The sequence below is a fragment of the Salmo trutta genome, chromosome 36 (assembly GCF_901001165.1).
Source record: "Salmo trutta chromosome 36, fSalTru1.1, whole genome shotgun sequence".
NCBI lineage: Eukaryota > Metazoa > Chordata > Actinopteri > Salmoniformes > Salmonidae > Salmo > Salmo trutta.
Window position 1 is genome coordinate 27369689 of NC_042992.1, and position 24518 is coordinate 27394206.

General features: G+C 43.7%; 1 protein-coding gene across 1 annotated transcript in view; it reads left to right on the forward strand.

Annotated features, from left to right (window-relative positions):
• LOC115175756 (RNA polymerase II subunit A C-terminal domain phosphatase) overlaps positions 1 to 17818 on the forward strand; it is a 112045-nt gene extending 94227 nt beyond the window's left edge. Inside the window, exon 13 of the mRNA XM_029735237.1 lies at positions 17122 to 17818. Coding sequence (XP_029591097.1) covers positions 17122 to 17296 — 175 coding nt within the window. The 3' untranslated portion in view covers positions 17297 to 17818. The remainder of the gene's footprint in view (positions 1 to 17121) is intronic.
• Positions 17819 to 24518: the final 6700 nt, after the last annotated feature.

Here is a 24518-nt window from a genome sequence, read left to right on the forward strand (position 1 = left end):
GAGACCAGCCACCCGGACAGCTGATGACTGAGGAGTATTTCTATCTGTAATAAGCCCTTTTGTGGGGAAAACTCATTCTGATTGGATGGGCCTGGCTCCCCAGTGCGTGAGCCTAGTCATGTGAAACCCATAGATTAGAACCTAATACATTTTTTTCAATAGACTGATTTCCTTTATATGAACTGTAACTTAGTAAAATTGTAAAAATTGTTGCATGTTGCGTTTTTTATATTTTTTGTTCAGTGAATGTATATACACACGTATGTAGACACCCCTTCAAATGAATAGATTCGGATATTTCAGCCACGCCGATTGCTACCAGGTGTATACAATCAACCACACAGCCATGCAATCTCCATAGACGAACATTGCCAGTATAATGACCTTACTGAAGAACTCAGTGACTTTCAACGTGGCACCATCATAGGATGTCACGTTTCCAACAAGTCAGTTTGTCAAATTTCTGCCCTGCTAGAGCTTCCCCGGTCAACTGTAAGTGCTGCTATTGTGAAATGGAAAACGTCTAGGAGGAAGTCAGCTACAAAGTGGTAGGCCACACAAGCTCACAGAACGGGACCGGCGAGTGCTGAAGCGCGCAGCGTGTAAAAATTGTCTGTCCTCAGTTGCAACACTCACTACAGAGTTCCAAACTGCATCTGGAAGCAACAAGAACTGTCAGCACAAGACCTGTTCATCAAGAGCTTCATGACATGGCTGAGCAGCCGCACATAAACTTAAGATCACCATGCGCAATGCCAAGCGTTGGCTGGAGTGGTGTAAAGCTTGCGGCCATTGGACTCTGGAGCTGTGGAAACGCGTTCTCTGGAGTGATGAATCAAGCTTCACCATCTGGCATTCCAACGGATGAATCTGGGTTTGACGGATGCCAGGAGAATGCTACCTGCCCAACTGCATAGTGCCAACTGTAAAGTTTGGTGGAGGAGGAATAATGGTCTGGGGCTGTTTTTCATGGTTTGTGCTAGGCCCCTTAGTTCCAGTGAAGGGAAATCTTAAAGCTACAGCATACAATGATATTCTAGACGATCCTGTGCTTCCAACTTTGTGGCAACAGTTTGGGAAGGCCCTTTCCTGTTTCAGTATGACAATGCCCCCGTGCACAAAGTGAGGTCCATACAGAAATAGTTTGTCGAGATCGGTGTGAAAGAACTTGACTGGCTTGCACATAGCCCTGACCTAAACCCCATCGAACACCTTTGGGACGAATTGGAACGCTGACTGCGAGCCAGGCCTAATCGCCCAACATCAGTGCCCGACCTCACTAATGCTCTTGTGGATGGAAGCAAGTCCCCTCAGCAATGTTCCAACATCTAGTGGAAAGCCTTCCCAGAAGAGTGGAGGCTGTTATAGCATTAAAGTGGGGACCAACTGCATATTCCGGGGAGTGAATGAGAAGTCCAGCGCGATAGCTTTGAAGACATGGCAATATGGATGATGGACCAATCAAATGTTACAACTGTTCCATCTTGTTTTTACCTCTGTTATTTTAGGGCATTTTTATTTGTCCACATGCTTTACATGGAAGCCTGTTTCCATTACATAGCCTAATGAAACATTCTGACCTGATGTTGTGGCCAGTCTAAACCCAGTACAGACATGTTAATATCGTCATTACAGAGCAGAGTCAAACAGCCACAGCTTAAATATTGAGTTAGACAGGAGACAATAAATAAGTATTGGTTTAATTACCCTCCATCTTGCAGCTGTGATTGGTCCTCAGGGAAACCTCTGATTGTTCAGTCGTCATGGAAGCCAGCGGAGTCGAGTGTGAAGTGAAACATCTATGCTGTTGAAAACAAACGACTTGAAAGCAGGCGGCACGTGTTGCATTGAAACGGATGACTTTGTGTCCTAAGCTGTTGTCAGTGATGTCGCTCATAAAAGTCACTTGCTTAACGCTTAGATGTCTTTGTCATGCCTGTAAAATACAAATGAAAGTGGTTGTGTGAGCACAGATTGAGGTTCCAGTCTGATTCTGTTCCCCTGTAGGGTCTTGGTTAGAATGCTGATTGTTTGTGGCCTACATCTAGCCTTGAACACTTTATCTTCCTTTATAATGATGAGGACTTGGCACACTGCCGATTTTAGACTTCTGTTCTGTGTATCAATGGATGCTAATCTGAAAGCTGAGCAAAGCAACACACGTTCGCTTAAATAGGCAGTAAGGCCAGGGTTAGACACTACACTAGTAGTAATGATAGTGGGAGTGAAATGTGTTTTTGCGTATCTTTGGAACATGAACTAGATTACCTCCAGAGACCAAAACAAATCTTTAATATGTTCAGGAGAACGTGAAGAGGCTGAGCTGATAAATTAATGAACAAGATTTGGTCCGGTCAAACTCAATGAATAAATAATGAGTCATTAAAGATAAGGAGCTGACTTGACCCTGGTACTGAACCGCGTTAGACCTGCATCAGGTATAGTGCAATCCTCTGGGCTCAGCTCCCAGGGTACATCGCAATGGCACCCTATTCCCTAGTGCACTACTTTTGGCCAGTTGCGTTTTGGACACAACCCAGTGAGGAGAAACCACCACATCTGTTAGCGACAGAACCGTGACAGTCCTGCCAGAGATGTCTGTGTCTTCGGAGAGGAAAAAACAGGCATCTGAAAGGAAGCCCGGGGCCTTTAATCTGGTTGTGACGGGGACGGGCTAAGGGACTGGAGGGACAGCGGAGCAGGAGATGGTGACACTCATGTGAGGACACACTGGTGACTCCACACACCTCTCTCACGTTCAGCTGAGACTGAGATGGCTTTGCTTTGGCACCTTCAGCAGTTTTTCACTGAGTTCGCTCTGTGATGGTTATCGACGCAACAACTTTGTGGGGAAAGAGAAAGCACTTGGGTGAAAACAAATGTCTGGGATGAATGTTTTTATTATGTGGGTTCGTGTTGTCGTGCTGTTTGGCATTTCTGTGTTTTTCACTTCCCTGCTCCTGTATTGAAACAGTGATTGGGGTTTCAGCATGGTTAAGCAAAGCTCCCCAACTCATCCCTCACAACTTGTCCCCTCCTTCTCCTCGCCAAATTACCTTCTTTCATCTTCCTCTGTGTGGCTCTTTAATTAGGTTACAGAAAGAGCCAGGCCCTATGGGCTTGAGCAAAAGTAGTGCACTATAAAGGGAATATGATGCCATTTGGGACCCAGTGTTGATAGAACTACTTCCTGCATGGTATTAGTGTGTTTTAATATGGTGACTAGTTACAGGAACTGCTGGTGCACTGTGATAAGTTCTGCATTTTCCATTTGCACTGGCAATACATCTTAGCAGATGAAGAGCCTCCATTTTCTCTTTAGACTCTGGTGTCCTTGAAAAGATTCCATTTGTCTCTTTCTCCCCTTCCTCTCTGTATTGTCTTTCCTCTTTCTTTTTCCCCTTAACTTTTTCTCGCTCTCTCCCTCACTCACACACGCCACAGGCCACACCACACACACGTCTTTGTCCTCCTTTTTCTCTCTCTCTCTCTCTCTCTCTCTCTCTCTCTAAGCAGTGTCAAACTCTGAGCTGTCAGATGTGTTCTCAAGAACAGCTCGGAGCTGCTTGAAGTCTCTGCTGTCGTGTCGGGGCTTCCCCCACACTTCCTTTTACTCTTTCTCTTTCTCTTTCTTTCTTTCTCTATTCCCTCATCTCGCTCTCTGATCCTCTCTCTCCTCACTTACTCACAGACACACACATCTCTCTCTCGCTCTTTCCTTCTGTAACATCATCACCATCTCTTCCTCTGTATTGTGTAAACTGCATATACTTTGAAGACCGATTCACAGACAGAGAAAATGGAGTTGTAGCTAGTCTTTTTTTTTGGGGGGGGGGGGGGTGTTTAGCATAGTCTTTAGCATTTGGCACCTACCTCTTCTCCTCTGCACTACCCATCTCCTCTTATCCCCTTTCATCTCTGCTGGTGTTTCCCCTTAGCGTCTCCCTGCGCCACAGGATTGTGGGAAGAGTTTGGAGCCCAGGAGACTCACACAGAGCTGCTACTGCTGCCTGCTCCTAACTACTGGCTGCCCTGCCCTTATCTGTGGGGGAAAATACCCAACACAGAAACACTGGCTTGTGTACTGCTGCAACACGCCAGCTTCTGCAATACCTTCCCCAGCTCATCTAGTCTTATCCGCAATATGTAGGCTGTGTTGGTGTTGTCTGGACTGTCTGTGTGACTAAAATACACGGCTCTGAGACCAGCCGGAGCGCTTCAGGTCATCTTTATCCTCCCAATCCTGTTTTCTCTTCTCATTGTGTGCCATTCATATCAGTTACCATCACACTAACACCAGTGTGTGGAGGTGGAATGGCCTGGTGTGGCCTACGGCTGTTAGTTCACCGTCACAATGGCAGTGGGCTGGGGAGCATGTCCTATTGACGCCCTGATTATAATCAACACACACACACACACACACACACAAACTGCCTCGGGGCACACCGCCTCATCACAACCCACAGATGATAGCATTAGGAAGTGATTTCGGATGTGCCTTGTGTCCGTAACACCAGGTAATTAGAGAAAGTTGATTGTCTTCTGTTCTGAATCATTCATGCATGAAGCAGTGTCTGACGGTATGTTAATTAAATCAACCAGACCATAATGATATTGACATGTGGGACAGACACGTGTTCAGCCGATTTACATTCAGTTGAATGCTGACTTGATCACTTGGGTCGAGAAAGCAATCTTCCTAACGGTGGTAATTTAAAGATGCATGTCATGCAGAATGAGTTGTAAACAGTTCTGTAAATTACCATGATAATAGCAAGCTATTTCTATTCAAGTGTTCATTTGACAGTCTGGTCTTGTGGTCTCTCTAAGGCCATTACAGAAAACGTCATATGTCTAACCTCTCTCTCTGGGCTGAGAGCCAATCAATAGTTTAGCCTTTTAGCCAAGCGTGCTCCTTTCAGCATTCACCACAGATCTGCAGCGGGACTGCTAGAATACATCATTTCTCTCCCTGGATAAAAACGTTGAATTCGATAGAGTTGGTGCTCTGAGAGTAAGTGCTTCGAGGAAATGTAAAGAATCCACTTGTGGCCGATTTGGCCCATGCTGCTACTACATTACATAGTGATTTCTAGGAGTTCGATAGTGTTAGGCCAGATGATGTTTACAACAACTTTGATGTAGGTGTTTCTCTGAGTCTCTTCTTCCCCGAGCTGAGTGATTTCAGAAACACCTCAGACCAGTTGTTCTCTGCTTTTGGCTGATCTCGGAGGTTCTAATGAGAACATGCAAATGAAGGAGCTGTTTCAGAAGGTTCCGTCATCTCAGTGTCGTAGCGGAGTCTAGCAGGGTCTGAGAGGAATCATGGGAAAGTCTCCGTTTAGAGAGTTAGTTAACCCTGCTGCAGCACAGCAGGCTGTGGGACTAGACCAGACAGACCGACAAAGAGAGATCCGTCCTCCCTCTTCTCTCCATTCTCTTTCTCCCCCACCCCCCTCCCTCTCTGGTTCTCTTTCTTTCCTTCTCTCTCTCTCTGGTTCTTTCTTTCCTTCTCTCCCTCTCTGGTTCTCTTTCTTTCCTTCTCTCTCCCTCTCTGGTTCTCTTTCTTTCCTTCTCTCTCTCTCTGGTTCTTTCTTTCCTTCTCTCTCTCTCTGGTTCTCTTTCTTTCCTTCTCTCTCTCTCTCTGGTTCTCTTTCTTTCCTTCTCTCTCTCTCTGGTTCTCTTTCTTTCCTTCTCTCTCTCTCTCTGGTTCTTTCTTTCCTTCTCTCTCTCTGGTTCTCTTTCTTTCCTTCTCTCTCTCTCTGGTTCTTTCTTTCCTTCTCTCCCTCTCTGGTTCTCTTTCTTTCCTTCTCTCTCTCTCTGGTTCTCTTTCTTTCCTTCTCTCTCTCTCTCTGGTTCTTTCTTTCCTTCTCTCTCTCTGGTTCTCTTTCTTTCCTTCTCTCTCTCTCTCTGGTTCTTTCTTTCCTTCTCTCCCTCTCTGGTTCTCTTTCTTTCCTTCTCTCTCTCTCTGGTTCTTTCTTTCCTTCTCTCCCTCTCTGGTTCTCTTTCTTTCCTTCTCTCCCTCTCTGGTTCTTTCTTTCCTTCTCTCCCTCTCTGGTTCTCTTTCTTTCCTTCTCTCCCTCTCTGGTTCTCTTTCTTTCCTTCTCTCTCTCTCTGGTTCTCTTTCTTTCCTTCTCTCTCTCTCTGGTTCTCTTTCTTTCCTTCTCTCTCTCTCTGGTTCTCTTTCTTTCCTTCTCTCTCTCTCTGGTTCTCTTTCTTTCCTTCTCTCTCTCTCTGGTTCTCTTTCTTTCCTTCTCTCTCTCTCTGGTTCTCTTTCTTTCCTTCTCTCTCTCTCTGGTTCTTTCTTTCCTTCTCTCTCTCTCTGGTTCTTTCTTTCCTTCTCTCTCTCTCTCTGGTTCTTTCTTTCCTTCTCTCTCACTCTGCCTCTCTCGCTCTCTATCTCTCATAAATATATATATATGAATAGAAACCCTAGGTTCTTTTTAATAGAATCTTCCTACTCAGTCATCTCCCTAAGTTGATATACTGTATGTAATACAGAGGAAAGAGACATTGTGTTCAACTGAATTGAAGTCTCTCTGCTCTGCCTGGACGGCATCCTCAGAGGAACCAGAGTTACACTTTAGCTCCTGGCCTTTCATTGAACCTTCAGATGAACAGAATACTGGACTTTTAACCGTAGCCACTCCACACTTCCTCCACGCGTTGCAGGCAGTTAGAGCTGAATACCAGTGTTCCTGAGGGCTACTTAAGGAGTACTTGAAGCCCCAAGCTCCTCGCTAATTTGAGGCGATAATGATGAGAAAGGGATAGGGAGGAAAAGGAGAAGGGAGAGAAGGATGATCCGAAGGTAGAAAATGCAATATTGTCTAATGAAACAAAGTACATTCCTGATTAAAAACCTGATTAATTGATAAGTTTGTTTTAAAGGGTGAGATGGTGCGTGTGTGTCTTGGCACGGTGTGTGTGTGTGTTGTATTAATAGCCATGGTGCTTGTGTCTGAGATTGGTTGTAATCATGTGGAGAGGAGAGCAGTGAAGGAACTCCCCGCTGCTGCTGACACACACACACACACACACACACACACACACACACACACACACACACACAGCCTCCTGAGTCTGACTATTAATGTAGAGCTGTTACACAAATAAACACACACACACAAATAAACACACACACAAACTCACACACACAAATAAACACACACACACACATTCTTCGCTGTCAGCAGCCAGCCTTCACTGTTGAGATCAGTTTGATCATTCCACTTTTGATGACGGCCTGCTGAGATGGCCCTGTTTTGATACGACAACCATAATAAAACGTAATGTAACTGCTGTGATAACACAAATACAATACTAGATATAATTCAACTCTGCTCTTAGCCACAACATGACCTTGCTATTACCTCCTAATATGTGTTCTATGGTGACAAACCAAACAGCCTGATGCCAGTAAGTCATTCAGTTGGAAGCATGACAAGACTATTCCATAGTTAGGCCTACACCATTAGGCGACACCTGAATGTTCTGTTTAGAGAGACAGAAATGTTTCACACAGCAGGCTACTGTACTAGACCTGGGCTGCCATTTTAGGAGCTTTTCCTAAACTAAAGTTAGATTACTTCTGACCTTTAACAGTAGAACTGCTGGGCTTCTCAGGAGCCTATGGATCAAATTCATCTACTGTGTTATAAACCTAAATGAATAGCATCGTAAAAACTACTGCAACATGTATTTTAGTTTTTCTTGTAATAAAAACACCAGATTGTAACACATTTTATAAATATTATTTGTAGGTTAGATTAGTAGTAGAATCCAGTAACGGCTTCTTTTCACAAAGTAAAAAGGATATCAACCCACAAGCGCGCACGGTCAAATGATTTGCCGTAAACATAAGCACCAACGCTTGATAAATAATGCAAAACACAAATATGAAAGATGAATTGCATAAAGAAACCTTTGAGGAAATATATAATTGAAATAATATAGAAAGAAGTCCTTCCCGCTTTATTTGAAGAGCATCTTATGGGCTTCATAAGCACTACATAGATGCTTTACAAATCACCATATATCATGCTCTCTGAAGATTCATAATGTGTCATAACTGTAGTGCTTATGAAGCCTATATGATTGCTATAGGAAGTCTTCATAAGATGCACATCAAATAAAGCGGGATTGAAGAGTCAGTTGTTGATGTACAAAAGTGATTTGTTGATACATGTAGGCTACGGATACGTTTTGTATTTCCCTACTCTACAGGCCTGAAACGCATTGAAAACACCACAATGTCATACATTTGATTTTTTAAAAATGGTAGATTAGTTCTGTAGTAGCCGTTTCTTTTGAAGTTTCTCGTTTCCAGATTTGTCACATCCACAGGGTACAGCAGGTGTAAAACAGTACAGTTGAAATGCCTAACTTGTGAGCTCTTTCCCGATAATGTGCAATAAAGGTAGTAATATAGATAAGAAATAAAACACGTGATGTGTGAGGGAAGAGAAAAGGAACACTTATATACAGGTAGGTCAGTGCCAGTACTTTTATTCCAGTGTGCAGTGGTACTGGAGGGATTGTAAACAGGGGTGAAAGTAGCTGGTAGCAGAATGAATACCAATTTAAATTTGATCCACCTGAGCATGTCTGACCACAAGTCAAATGTTTGATGGATCCTTGTTGTCGTTTTCTAATGCCTCTTAATTAAGGGGAGAATTACATCAGATTACATTATTGAGTTTAGGTAATCCAAAAGTTACCTTACTGATTACTATTTTGGACAGGTAACTGTAACAGATTATATTTAGAAAGTAACCTAACCAACCACAAGTAAGTAATAAAGTCCAGTAACAGCTTTTTTGTTGATAAATTCAAAGGAAAAGAGTTTTGTCAACCCACAAGGCGTGTGGTCAAATCATTTGCCGTGAACATAAGCTCCACCACTTGTGGTTCATATGGTGCACCACAAAATCAAACGGCAGTGGGCGTCGGCCTTCGGCGGTTCTAGTTTTAATGAACACACTAATCAAGAGTGTTGCTGCTCTGTGGGGGGGAGGGGGTTGGTGAGAGGGTTAGGGGACAAACTGACAGAAGACCACTAATGAGAAAGCCCCCTTCTCTCTGTGGAGGTGTGTGTGTGATGTAATCCTACTGTACACGCTCCCCTACCTGCCTCATTAGCATCATGCTAACGAGCCCTCTGCTGCGGAGGTGTCACTGGGGGGAGAGGGGAGATGTCATAGAGCTAGGGGTGGAGGAGGGGGGATGTCATAGAGCTAGGGGTGGAGGAGGGGGGATGTCATAGAGCTAGGGGTGGAGGAGGGGGGATGTCGTAGAGCTTGGGGTGGAGGAGGGGAGATGTCGTAGAGCTAGGGGTGGAGGAGGGGAGATGTCGTAGAGCTAGGGGTGGAGGAGGGGAGATGTCGTAGAGCTAGGGGTGGAGGAGGGGAGATGTCGTAGAGCTAGGGGTGGAGGAGGGGAGATGTCGTAGAGCTAGGGGTGGAGGAGGGGAGATGTCGTAGAGCTAGGGGTGGAGGAGGGGGGATGTCGTAGAGCTAGGGGTGGAGGAGGGGAGATGTCGTAGAGCTAGGGGTGGAGGAGGGGAGATGTCGTAGAGCTAGGGGTGGAGGAGGGGAGATGTCGTAGAGCTAGGGGTGGAGGTGGGAGATGTCGTAGAGCTAGGGGTGGAGGAGGGGAGATGTCGTAGAGCTAGGGGTGGAGGAGGGGAGATGTCGTAGAGCTAGGGGTGGAGGAGGGGAGATGTCGTAGAGCTAGGGGTGGAGGAGGGGAGATGTCGTAGAGCTAGGGGTGGAGGAGGGGAGATGTCGTAGAGCTAGGGGTGGAGGAGGGGGGATGTCGTAGAGCTAGGGGTGGAGGAGGGGGGATGTCGTAGAGCTAGGGGTGGAGGAGGGGGGATGTCGTAGAGCTAGGGGTGGAGGAGGGGGGATGTCGTAGAGCTAGGGGTGGAGGAGGGGGGATGTCGTAGAGCTAGGGGTGGAGGAGGGGAGATGTCGTAGAGCTAGGGGTGGAGGAGGGGGGATGTCGTAGAGCTAGGGGTGGAGGAGGGGGGATGTCGTAGAGCTAGGGGTGGAGGAGGGGAGATGTCGTAGAGCTAGGGGTGGAGGAGGGGAGATGTCGTAGAGCAAGGGGTGGAGGAGGGGAGATGTCGTAGAGCTAGGGGTGGAGGAGGGGAGATGTCGTAGAGCTAGGGGTGGAGGAGGGGAGATGTCGTAGAGCTAGGGGTGGAGGAGGGGAGATGTCGTAGAGCTAGGGGTGGAGGAGGGGAGATGTCGTAGAGCTAGGGGTGGAGGAGGGGAGATGTCGTAGAGCTAGGGGTGGAGGAGGGGGGATGTCGTAGAGCTAGGGGTGGAGGAGGGGGGATGTCGTAGAGCTAGGGGTGGAGGAGGGGGGATGTCGTAGAGCTAGGGGTGGAGGAGGGGGGATGTCGTAGAGCTAGGGGTGGAGGAGGGGAGATGTCGTAGAGCTAGGGGTGGAGGAGGGGGGATGTCGTAGAGCTAGGGGTGGAGGAGGGGGGATGTCGTAGAGCTAGGGGTGGAGGAGGGGGGATGTCGTAGAGCTAGGGGTGGAGGAGGGGGGATGTCGTAGAGCTAGGGGTGGAGGAGGGGGGATGTCGTAGAGCTAGGGGTGGAGGAGGGGGGATGTCGTAGAGCTAGGGGTGGAGGAGGGGAGAGGTGGGCATGTTTAACCCTTCACCCCCCTGGAGGGAGTCCCTTGGTCTCTTGAATACATGTCCTATCCTCTCTCTGTTTGGTTTCACCTCTCTCAATTCAAGGGGCTTTATTGGCATGGGAAACCTATTTTGACATTGCCAAAGCAAGTGAAATAAACAAAAAGTGAACCCTAAATATTACACTCACACAAGTTCCAAAACAATAGACATTTCAAATGTCATATTCTGTCTATATATACAGTGTTGTAACAATGTGCAAATAGTTCAAGTAAAAAAGGGAAAACGAATAAACATAAATGTGGGTTGTAATTTACACTTGTTGCCCTTTTCTTGTGGCAACAGTTCACAAATATTGCTGCTGCGATTGCACACTGTGGTATTTCAACCAATAGATATGGGAGTTTATCAAAATTGGATTTGTTTTTGAATTCTTTGTGGGTCTGTGAAAATCTGAAGGAAATATGTGCCTCTAATATATCATATATTTGTTAGGAGGTTGGGAAATGCAGCTCAGTTTCCACCTCATTTTGTGGGCAGTGTACGCACAGCCTGTCTTCTCTTGAGAGCCAGGTCTGCCTACGGCAATCTTTCTCAATTACAAGGCTATGCTCACTGAGTCTGTACATTGTTTTGGGTCAGTCACAGGGGTCTGGTATTCTGCCACTGTGTACTCTGTTTTGGGCAAAATAGCGTTCTAGTTTGCTCCGTTTTTTTGTTCATTCTTTCCAATGTGTCAAGTAATTATATTTTGGTTTTCTCATGATTTGTTTGGGTCAAATTGTGTTGTTGTCCTGGGGCTCTGTGGGGTTTGTGAACAGAGCCCCAGGACCAGCTTGCTTAGGGTACTCTTCTCCAGGTTCATCTCTCTGTAGGTGTTGGCTTTATGGAAGGTTTGGGAATCACTTCCTTTTAGGCAGTTATAGAATTTAGCAGATCTTTTCTGGATTTTGATAATTAGAGGGTATCGGCCTCTTATTATTCCTGTTACATTGCACAACCTTCAGTGTTAGGTTGTGGCGGCCCAAACTGTTGCATATACCCTGACTGCGTGCTATGTAAAATGACACAATTTCACCTGGTTAATATTGCCTGCTAACCTGGATTTCTTTTAGCTAAATATGCAGGTTTAAAAATATATACTTCTGTGTATTGATTTTAAGAAAGGCATTGATGTTTATGGTTAGGTACAGTCGTGCAACGATTGTGCTTTTTTCGCAAATGCGCTTTTGTTAAATCATCCCCCGTTTGGCGAAGTCGGCTGTCTTTGTTAGGAAGAAAGTCTTCACAGTTCGCAACGAGCCAGGCGGCCCAAACTGCTGCATATACCCTGACTCTGTTTGCAAGAGAAGTGACACATTTTCCCTAGTTAAAAGAAATTCATGTTAGCAGGCAATATTAACTAAATATGCAGGTTTAAAAATATATACTTGTGTATTGATTTTAAGAAAGGCATTGATGTTTATGGTTGGAGCAACGTGTAACTAAGCGATTATATGCAACGCAGGACAGGCTAGATAAACTAGTAATGTCATCAACCATGTGTAGTTAACTAGTGATTATGATTGATTGTTTTTTATAAGATAAGTTTAATGCTAGCTAGCAACTTACCTTGGCTTCTTACTGCATTCGCGTAACCTCGTGGAGTGCAATGTAAAGCAGGTGGTTAGAGCGTTGGACTAGTTAACCGTAAGGTTGCAAGATTGAATCCCTGAGCTGACATGGTAAAAATCTGTCGTTCTGCCCCTAAACAAGGCAGTTAACCCACTGTTCCTAGGCCGTCATTGAAAATAAGAATGTGTTCTTAACTGACTTGCCTAGTTAAATAAAGGTCTAAAAAAAAAAATATATATATATATATATATATATACACTGCTCAAAAAAATAAAGGGAACACTTAAACAACACAATGTAACTCCAAGTCAATCACACTTCTGTGAAATCAAACTGTCCACTTAGGAAGCAACACTGATTGACAATACATTTCACATGCTGTTGTGCAAATGGAATAGACAACAGGTGGAAATTATAGGCAATTAGCAAGACACCCCCAAAAAAGGAGTGGTTCTGCAGGTGGGGACCACAGACCACTTCTCAGTTCCTATGCTTCCTGGCTGATGTTTTGGTCACTTTTGAATACTGGCGGTGCTTTCACTCTAGTGGTAGCATGAGACGGAGTCTACAACCCACACAAGTGGCTCAGGTAGTGCAGCTCATCCAGGATGGCACATCAATGCGAGCTGTGGCAAGAAGGTTTGCTGTGTCTGTCAGTGTAGTGTCCAGAGCATGGAGGCGCTACCAGGAGACAGGCCAGTACATCAGGAGACGTGGAGGAGGCCGTAGGAGGGCAACAACCCAGCAGCAGGACCGCTACCTCCGCCTTTGTGCAAGGAGGAGCAGGAGAAGCACTGCCAGAGCCCTGCAAAATGACCTCCAGCAGGCCACAAATGTGCATGTGTCTGCTCAAACGGTCAGAAACAGACTCCATGAGGGTGGTATGAGGGCCCGACGTCCACAGGTGGGGGATGTGCTTACAGCCCAACAGCGTGCAGGACGTTTGGCATTTGCCAGAGAACACTAAGATTGGCAAATTCACCACTGGCGCCCTGTGCTCTTCACAGATGAAAGCAGGTTCACACTGAGCACGTGACAGATGTGACAGAGTCTGGAGACGCCGTGGAGAACGTTCTGCTGCCTGCAACATCCTCCAGCATGACCGGTTTGGCGGTGGGTCAGTCATGGTGTGGGGTGGCATTTCTTTGGGGGGCCGCACAGCCCTCCATGTGCTCGCCAGAGGTAGCCTGACTGCCATTAGGTACCGAGATGAGATCCTCAGACCCCTTGTGAGACCATATGCTGGTGCGGTTGTCCCTGGGTTCCTCCTAATGCAAGACAATGCTAGACCTCATGTGGCTGGAGTGTCAGCAGTTCCTGCAAGAGGAAGGCATTGATGCTATGGACTGGCCCGCCCGTTCCCCAGACCTGAATCCAATTGAGCACATCTGGGACATCATGTCTCGCTCCATCCACCAACGCCATGTTGCACCACAGACTGTCCAGGAGTTGGCGGATGCTTTAGTCCAGGTCTGGGAGGAGATCCCTCAGGAGACCATCCGCCACCTCATCAGGAGCATGCCCAGGCATTGTAGGGAGGTCATACAGGCACGTGGAGGCCACACACACTACTGAGCCTCATTTTGACTTGTTTTAATGACATTACATCAAAGTTGGATCAGCCTGTAGTGTGGTTTTCCACTTTAATGTTGAGTGTGACTCCAAATCCAGACCTCCATGGTTTGATAAATTGGATTTCCATTGATTATTTTTGTGTGATTTTGTTGTCAGCACATTCAACTAGAAAAAGAAAAAGTGTTTAATAAGATTATTTCTTTCATTCAGATCTAGGATGTGTTGTTTTAGTGTTCCCTTTATTTTTTTGAGCAGTATATATATATATATATATATATATAATCGGCCAAATCGGCGTCCAAAAATACCGATTTCCGATTGTTATGCAAACTTGAAATCGGCCCTAATTAATCGGCCATTCTGATTAATCGGTCGACCTCTAATTTAGTTAATATTGCCTGCTAACATGAAATTGTGTCACATCTCTAGCGTTTATTGCATGCAGAGTCAGGGTATATGCAACAGTTTGGGCCGCCTGGCTCGTTGCGAACTAATTTGCCAGAATTGTACGTAATTATGGCATAACATTGAAGGTTTGGCAATGTAACAGGAATATTTAGACTTAGGGATGCCACCCGTTAGATAAAATACGGAACGGTTCCGTATTTCACTGACAGGAAAAAAACGTTTTGTTTTCGAGATGATAGTTTCCGGATTCGACCATATTAATGACCAAAGGCACGTATTTCTGTGTGTTATTATGTTATAATTAAGTCTATGATTTGATAGAGCAGTCTGACTGAGCGGTGGTAGGCAGGAGCAGGCTAGTAAGCATTCATTTAAAACAGCACTTTTGTGCGTTTTGCCAGCAGCCCTTCGCAATGCATTGCGCTGTTTATGACTTCAAGCCTATCAACTCCCAAGATTAGGCTGGTGTAACCGATGTGAAATGGCTAGCTAGTTAGCCGGGTGCGCGCTAATAGCGTTTCAAACGTCACTCGCTCTGAGACTTGGAGTAGTTGTTTCCCCTTGCATGGGTAACGCTGCTTCGAGGGTGGCTTTTGTCGATGTGTTCCTGGTTCAAGCCCAGGTAGGAGCGAGGAGAGGGACGGAAGCTATACTGTTACACTGGCAATACTAAAGTGCCTATAAGAACATCCAATAGTCAAAGGTATATGAAATACAAATCGTAGAGAGAGAAATAGTCCTATAATAACTACAACCTAAAACATCTTACCTGGGAATATTGAAGACTCATGTTAAAAGGAACCACCAGCTTTCATATGTTCTCATGTTCTGAGCAAGGAACTTAAACGTTAGCTTTTTTACATGGCACATATTGCACTTTTACTTTCTCCAACACTTTGTTTTTGCATTATTTAAACCAAATTGAACATGTTTCATTATTTATTTGAGGCTAAATAGATTTTATTTATGTATTATATTAAGTTAAAATAAGTGTTCATTCAGTATTGTTGTAATTGTCATTATTACAAATAAATGAATAACAAAATTGGCCGATTAATCGGTATCGGCTTTTTTGGTGCTCCAATAATCGGTATCGGCGTTGAAAAATTATAATCCGTCAACCTCTAAACTAAATATGCAGGTTTAAAAATATATACTTGTTTATTGATTTTAAAGAAAGGCATTGATGTTTATGGTTAGGTACATTGGTGCAACGACTGCTTTTTTCGCAAATGAGCTTGTTAAATCATCACCCGTTTGGCGAAGTAGGCTGTGATTCAATGATAAATTAACAGGCACCGCATCGATTATATGCAACGCAGGACACGTTAGATAAACTAGTAATATCATCAACCATCTGTAGTTAACTAGTGATTATGTTACGATTGATCGTTTTTTATAAGATAAGTTTAATGCTAGCTAGCAACTTACCTTGGCTTCTTGCTGCCCTAGCGTAACAGGTAGTCAGCCTGCCATGCAGGCTCCTCGTGGAGTGCAATGTGAGGCAGGTGGTTAGAGCGTTGGACTAGTAACCGGAAGGTTGCAAAAATGAATCCCCGAATCCCCCCTGAACAAGGCAGTTAACCCCCGTTGCTAGGTCGTCTTTGAAAATAAGAATGTGTTCTTAATCTGACGTGCCTAGTTAAATAAAGGTGGGGGTAAGAAAAAAAATCGGCAAATCGGTGGCCAAAAATACTGATTACCGATTGTTATGAAAACTTGATATCGGCCCTAATTAATCGGCCATTCCGATTAATCGGTCGACCTCTAGTGTCTAGAATTGTTTTCGTGTGGTTTAGGCCACGACCATTACAGTAGGTATGAGCAGAGCATGTTGAGCATCTGATACATACCTCTTAGGTTGCAGGATGGGGCTTGGGCAGTGTATTAGTGGAGGTTGGGCCTGTTGCTCTGCTCACAGCCTGGGCATATGTCCTGCTGTCATATTGAGGTCCTTGATGCAGGGGCGGGGGGCCAGAAGGGGCATAGGTCTGATCTGGGGGGGGCTGTATAGGGTGTGGCCAGGGTTTGTTTGGGGTGGTCTCAGCTGGTTGGGGTGTGGCTGGTGATGCTGTGGTCTGGGTGTTGGCTCTCTTGCCGTGGGATCTCTCGGTGCTGGTCCTTCGGGAGGGTGTCTCGCTGGTCTGGGCAGGGTGTACGTTGCTCTGTTGCTCCTGTGTGAGGTGCCGGGGCTGCATCAGTCTCTCGCTCTGTCTGTCTGTCGCTCTGTCTGTCGCTCTGTCTGTCTGTCGCTCTCTCTCCTTTAACTGGAATAGAAAGGAAAGGCTGATGTATCACATGCCGTGTGCTCTGTCTGTGACTCTCTCTATTACTGCCTCTTTTTCTCTCTCTGTGTTTCTCAGCCTTTTGTGAATGGCGTCGGCTGGGGGAGAATAGAACTAGAGCAGCAGTAACTAGACAGCTCCAGTAGAATAAGACTAGCTCTGTGGAGAACAGAAGAGTCCTACCGTCTCATTACATCAGACTGTTCTCAGGGGTGTTACTGTTAGAGCAGTCTTGTGTGGAACAAGGCAAATGATGAATCTTCAATATAGTGGTGAGACCTTTTCATGTTGGACAGGGATATAGGAGATTTGGTACATCAGTAACACCCTGTTCTGTCTGAATAGCGTTGTGATGGTTACCAAAGACCCCCACATGGCTGTAATACTGTTCAGTTTTCATATCTGGTTGTTTCCTCAACATTGTTGCTGTTGTGTATTGCTCTTTCTGGTAATGGCTAAATGACATGCCTTCAGTATGATCTATACCCATTATGTAACGTCATATTAGGAGACCATTCCGTTTGTGTCAATAGCAGTAAGTGTCAAGACAAAAGGTTTTACTCATCAACCATTCTCTCCCTCTCTCTCCAGGGGACAGAAGCGCAAGCTTGCTGAGGCCGAGGTGGAGGAAGAGGGGGAAGAGGGGGAAGAGGGGGAGTCGGCGGACGAGTCCACAAAGGATTCTAATGAGGAAGAGGAAGGAAGCAGCTCAGAGGCTGATGAGATGGCCGCTGCCCTGGATGCGGAGCTCAACGACTTCATTTGACAAGGATGAATTTGATTGGACAAATGAACTGGGCGTTTGATTGGACGTTTGTGAAAGAGTGTTTCTGTGAGGCATCGAAGTTACCCTAGCAAATTTACATCCAGGTGGTGCCTGAATCTTTGTCTCTACGCTGTGTGCCTGTGTGTGTGGATGTGTTTTAACGAGGTTGATTGTGTTGTACAGAATGAAAAGGTAGGTTAGTACAGTAGGAAAACGTCGGTGTGTAAATATAGTTGTAGATCATTGTTAGGGTTAATGTAGAAACTTTCGACAGTTGTTTTATTGTAAGATAAAAATAGGAGAGATTTTGGCTAATTTAGTATTACTTGAGTTTGTTTTCATATTAAGACTTTTATATAAATTCAACAAATTACTTAATTCATTGGTCGTATGATGCCAAAGAGTTTGAACTAGGCCAATCAGAGCCTGCAGCTAAACATTTTACTCTGACGTCACATCCTGTGTTCCTATTTCCTGTTTTTTAGGGGTTAATCATTAAAACATTGTTACCAGCAGAATGCCTAAGACGGCTGAATGTGTCCCATTGGATCTTTTCCTCTCTGTTGTTCTTCTTTACCGTGGCGTTGGTACCAGAGACATATATAGAGATCGATATGTATGTATGACTCTGGTTGGTACCTTTAGGAAGTCAACTGAGCTATCTGAGACAAACACCCAGGATGCACTGCAATATCAACATCTTCATTTTACAACCATTAGTTATCACCAGTTTATCTTCTGACTGGCCTGGCTGAAAGCTCAAAGCAGGAAGTATATAAGCTGCACTGTGGCGGCAGTCCTGGCTCTACCAATGAGCTGTGCTGGTCCTCCTGGCTCCTCCAATGAGCGGTGCCGGTCTTTCAGGCTCCACCAATGAGCAGTGCCTGTCCTCCTGGCTCCATCAATGGTCTTGATCAACCTTTCCAACACCAACTTCAAAAGTTACCTGGTCGAGAGAGAGGATGCTAGTGCCCAAAAGGTCATTCTGACATGACTTTCACCATTTTTAAGTACTTAGCTGGGTGGGACTTCCTATGGGTTAAGGAAGGATCACATAATTCCATCCAACTCATCAGTAGGGATCAGCCAATGAATTACACTCGTGAGCAAACATTCCATAACTGCAGTTGGTAGTAAATCGCCAACTTTGGCTTTATACCTGTTCAAACACACTCCTGGTGGCAGTATACACCCTTTGTTTTTTTGCTAACTCCTAGAAGAAGAAAATTGACTACTTCAAAATGGAGATGACCTCAATGGTGCTGCCCGTGCTCTCACAGACGCTTTAATGGGCCAGATGCAACTATGGTCGAGACTAATTCACCTGTCAAAGGGTTAGGTTCGAGACCCACCAACCAGGTCACTGTCTCAACCTCCACTCACTGGAGCCTGTGATTGGTAGAGCTATTTGTTTTGCTTTATTACCATTCTTCTTATTAGGTCTTATAGCTACTTCAAGCAGGGGATTTATATTTTAGCCACTTGCAGAGGCATTGATTTACTAACATTTCAGCCAGGTTAAGCAAGTGTCCCAGTCTCAACTGCTCTTAGTAGGAACATCGAACGTTCAGGCAGCTGCACAGACACTATGGAGGCTCTAGTTTAGAGCGCCCAGTTAAATTGTGTTTGAGAGCGTTTTTAAACTCTAAATGGTTAAATGAGTGAGAAATAGATGTCATTGTTCAATAGTTTGAGTGGGCAACATATACTATCACCTTAAATTGACATATTGAATTATTTTGACATATACAATTATTTTACACTGCGCAAATTTCCCTATTGTGGACAGTTTGTGTTGCTACTTTACACAAGCTTGCATTTTCACTCCGTAACATTTTGTGGAATTACACGTCCTTTTTACATCAGATTGGTGATGTTAATATAAAAGTTTAACGTCATCACGATGACGTAAGATAAATTGCTTAAAACAAATAAATATCTTTGGTTTTATACTGTTGATTTTTATCACACGCACTGCCAAGTGCAGGACTTAGAATGCAGAGTTAATTTTCAACTTCTTAAATGCCAGAAATTGGGTCAGTCTCTATAAAAGTAGCTGGCCACACACGAATACATGGATTTGACAGTAAAACTATCACTTAAATAGCATCCAACTGTTGTCACTGTTGATATTTCCTATGACGTGTCGTGAATCGTTGAAGTTAACAGAAAAAGTGGTTTTCTGCCTTTTCCTTGATGGCAGCCTCCAGAAATGAACACCTGATATTTCAAAGAACAGATGTAAGCCTTCTACAAGTTCTCATCTAACCAAGCATGTACAGTGCCTTGAGAAAATATTCACACCCCTAGACTTGTTCCACATTTTGTGTTCTAGCCTGAATTTAAAATGGATGAAATTGAGATTTTATTTGTCACTGGTCTGCACACAATACCCCATAATGTCAAAGTGGAATTGTTAACAATTGTATTAAAAATGAAAAGCTGAAATGTCTTGAGTCAATATGAGTTCAACTCCTTTGTTATGGCATGCCTAAAGTTCAGGAGTAAAAATGTGCTTAACAAGTCACATAAGTTGCACATAAGTTACAATAATAGTGTTTAACATGATTTTTGAATGACTACCTCTTCTCTGTCACCCACACATACAACTATCTGTAAAGTCCCTCAGTCGAGCAGTGAATTTCAAACACAGATTCAACCACAAAGACCAGGGAGGTTTTCCAATGCCTCGCAAAGAAGGGCACCTATTGGTAGATGGGTAAAAAAACAGACATTGAATATCCCTTTGAGCATGGTGAAGTTATTAATTACACTTTGGATGGTGTATCAATACACCCTGTTACTACAAAGATACAGGCGTCCTTCCTAACTCCGTTGCCAGAGAGGAAGGAAAGAGAACTGAGGGTGGATCAACAACGTTGCAGTGACTCCACAATACTAACCTAATTGAAAGAGTGAATAGAAGGAAGCCTGTACCAAATAAAAATATTACAAAACATTAATCCTGTTTGCAACAAGGCACTAAAGAAATAATGCAAAAAATAAGACAAAGCAATTAACTTTTAGTGCTGAAAATAAAGTGTTTTTGGGGGGCAAATCTAATACAGCACATTACTGAGTAAGTACCACTCCATATTTTCAAGCATAGTGGTGGCTGCATCATGCTTGTAATCATTAAGGACTGGGGAGTTTTTCAGGATAAAAAATAAAAATAATTGAGCTAAGCACAGGCAAAGTCCTAGAGGAAAACCTGGTTCATTTGGCTTTACATCAGACACTGGGAGATTAATTCACCTTTCAGCAGGACAATAATCTAAAACACAAGGCCAAATCTACACTAAAGTTGCTTACCAAGAAGACTGTGAATGTTTCTGAGTGGCTGAATTACAGTTTTGACTTAAATCTACTGGAAAATGTATGGCAAGATCTGAAAATGGTTAATCAACAACCAATTTGACAGAGCTTGAAGTATTTTGAAAATAATAATGGGCAAATGTTGCACAATCCAGGTGTGGAAAGCTATTAGACTTACCCAGAAAGACTCACAGCTGTAATTGGTGCTTCTACGAAGTATTGACTCAGGGGTGTGAATACTTATGTAAATAGTTATTTCATCTCCCCCCTCTCGCGCGATTGTTTTCAACATGATAATCAGTATGAGTGATTGACAAAACATTGTTGCTTCTCTAGCTGACTGTGTTCTGGTTGTTAGTGATATAAATATTTCTCCTCTCCCCCCAACCCCTAATCTATAAGTGAGTGTTTTTTTTTGTGTAGTTTATAAAAAAAACAAGTAATATGATTACTATTGTTGCACATGCATGTGTAGATGCTTAGGTTTTCAATATCACAAACTGTTTGTGCATATTGGTTATTAATTTGGGCACTTTAAAACTCTGTTTTGACATTGGGCTATTTATTAAAATGTCTTGTCAACAGAAAGCAGGGACAGCATCATTTTCAATTGAACTTTGAACGTTCATTTCCAATTGCACTTAAGGTAAAAACTGCTGAATGAGTCCAAAAACATGCTGTGATTGATTTATTTTGATGATATACCAGATATCACCAACAACAGGTTTTCCCTGCCTACTCTTAGGTAGTGTTGGAATCCAGGGCTGGGATTGTTCAGAGGTGAGAGGTCAGGAGTTAAAACGCTGTGATGCTGGGTCCTCCCCCAGAACATTAACTGCCACTGTACCGTGTCTCCTTAGACTCTGTCACATTATTAGCCTTATTAGATAGATAAAGATTAAATAGTTTATTATGGTTGGGACATTCACCCCACTCTTGGTTTTCTCTATTCAATTTTTGTTTGTTGTGTTTTTATTTTCAATGAAAAGACTATGTAAAGTATTTATATATTCTATTTCATACTTGACCTGACAGAAAATACTTTTCATTTAATAAAGATTTGTTTATTAATTTGTCTTTGAAATGACTGTTTGAGAGAGACAATCTCTCTTTCTCTCTTGTGTGTGTGTGTGTGTGTGTGTGTGTGTGTGTGTGTGTGTGTGTGTGTGTGTGTGTGTGTGTGTGTGTGTGTGTGTGTGTGTGTGTGTGTGTGTGTGTGTGTGTGTGTGTGTGTGTGTGTGTGTGTGTGTGTGTGTGTGTGTGTGTGTGTGTGTGTGTGTGTGTGTGTGTGTGTGTGTGTGTGTGTGTTGAGAAGAAGAACAAGTAGCGAGTTCCCAGAAGAAAAGCAGGTTGCTACCCAGCTCAGTGGTGGCATTTAGCAGCAGTCGATAGAGATTTGTTCAGCCAGTCAGACGAACAACAAATTTACAAACAATGTCTCTGTTGGAGGGACAGCCGACCGTCCATTACCTGCTGCTGGCCCAGACATGGAGTGTGCATGTGCACACACACCATATTCATCACACACACACATCTCTGGACCTCATTTCCTCACCACCATGTTACAGGAGAAAACTATTACTTCAACATACGATCATAAGATTGAGTTGATAAACTGTCAGTGAGCCACGTGACTTTACAATAAGATGATTGGATATGAGCTGAGACTTTGTTGCTGTGGCTTCTTGGGATGTGAATGAATTCTCCCTCTCTCTCTTCACTGTCAGTATGTCTACTAAAGCTCTGTAGAGTCTCCGAGAGGCTTACTCGCTAGTAGAACTATAGTCACACGATTTTAATAGCACCTACGACATTGATCAATGGAAAATGTATTGTGTCTGAAGAAACCCAATCCCAGCCAACTTTAGGCCCTGTGCCAGACATCCCTCTCACACAACTTATAATTGATACTTGTGTAACGAATGGGGTGTATTGTATCGTGTGCGTCCCTAATGGCACCCTATTCCCTATATACACTACCGTTCAAAAGTTTGGGGTCACTAGAAATGTCCTTGTTTTTTAAAGAAAAGGCAAAAAATTGTCCATTAAAATAACATAAAATTGATCAGAACATTGTTAATGTTGTACATTTCTATTGTAGCTGGAAACAGCAGGTTTTTTATGGGAATATCTACATAGGCGTACAGAGGCCCATTATCAGCAACCATCACTCCTGTGTTCCAATGGCACGTTGTGTGACCATCGTTATGATTGGAGGAAAAAGGGAGAGGCTTGCAAGACGAAGAACCCCATCCCAACCGTGAAGCATGGGGACGGCAGCATCATATTGTGGGGGTACTTTGCTGCAGGAAGGACTGGTGCACTTCACAAAATAGATGGCATCATGAGGCAGGAAAATTATGTGGATATATTGAAGCAACATCTCAAGACATAAGTCAGGAAGTTAAAGCTTGGTTGCAAATGAGTCTTCCAAATGGACAATGACCCCAAGCATACTTCCAAAGTTGTGGCAAAATGGCTTAAGGACAACAAAGTCAAGGTATTGGAGTGGCCATCACAAAGTACTGACCTCAATCCTATAAAACATTTGAGGGCAGAACTGAAAAAGTGTGTGCGAGCAAGGAGGCCTACAAACCTGACTCAGTTACACCAGCTCTGTCAGGAGGAATGGGCCCAAATTCACCCAACTTATTGTGGGAAGCTTGTGGAAGGCTAACCGGAACGTTTGACCCAATTTAAACAATTTAAAGGCAATGCTACCAAATACTAATTGAGTGTATGTAAACTTCTGACCCACTGGGAATGTGATGAAATAAATAAAAGCTGAAATAAATCATTCTCTCTACTATTATTCTGACATTTCACATTCTTAAAATAAAGTGGTGATCCTAACTGACCTAAACTTTTTACTAGGATTAAATGTCAGGAATTGTGAAAAACTGAGTTTATATATCTAAATGGCTAAGGTGTATGTAAACTTCTGTTTTCAACTGTATATAGTGCATTGCTAGTGCATAAAATAGGGAATAGGGTGCCATTCTAGACACAACAATCCTTTCATTCTAATGTATGGAACCTGAAACGCACCTCTGGGTTTCTCCTTCTCATCGTCACAGAGACACTTTCTGTATGAGCGTCACACAGCAGGAGTCATCATGTAGAAGTCGATTAGTAGTTTGTAATGTTGACATGGGATGGAGCCTGAGGGACTGTAACTGGGGAGAAATAATAAATGAATACCTTTGTAGCAGATTGCTTTGCAAAAACATGACTTCCAAAGTATTTTAAAATAATTTTCATTTTAACTATATTCTTATTCTCCATGCAAAGAGCATAGAATATAACGTAGTTTGTTTTTGTGGCTGATACATTTCTTCAGAGATTATATTCAGTGTCAAATGATTGTTTTCCATTAGGAGTGATGTAAAATACAATATAGAAATCTCTATACAGATATATTATGCAGGCTTTACAGTTGTCTGTTTTATGCCATTAGGTTTTCCATCTCCCTACATCCCTGCCTCCATTCCTCCATTTCTCTCTCCCTCCATCCCCCTCAGTCAGGAGGTCTTAGAGTGGCAGGGTAGATGAGGAACCATCCCCGAGACCTTGTCTCCTAAGGTCGAGAAAATGCCTCCTGTTCCAGATGATTGATAGATAGATCAGTCCATGGTGATCCCTTCATTTCTCATTTCACGTTTCTGTCGAGTTGGCTTTTCCTCTCCTTTCTTCTGTTCTTCTGTATCGTCTCCTGTTTTAGGTGTCACTCACATCTGTCTCCAGCTAGACTGACAGAAACTGGATATACAAAAGTATGTGGACACCCCTTCAAATGAGTAGATTTGGCTATTTAAGCCATGATTTTGGAATGAGATGTTCGATGAGCAGGTGTCCACATACTTTTGGTCATGTGGTGTACTGTACCTCCCAGCCAATGGTCATTCTG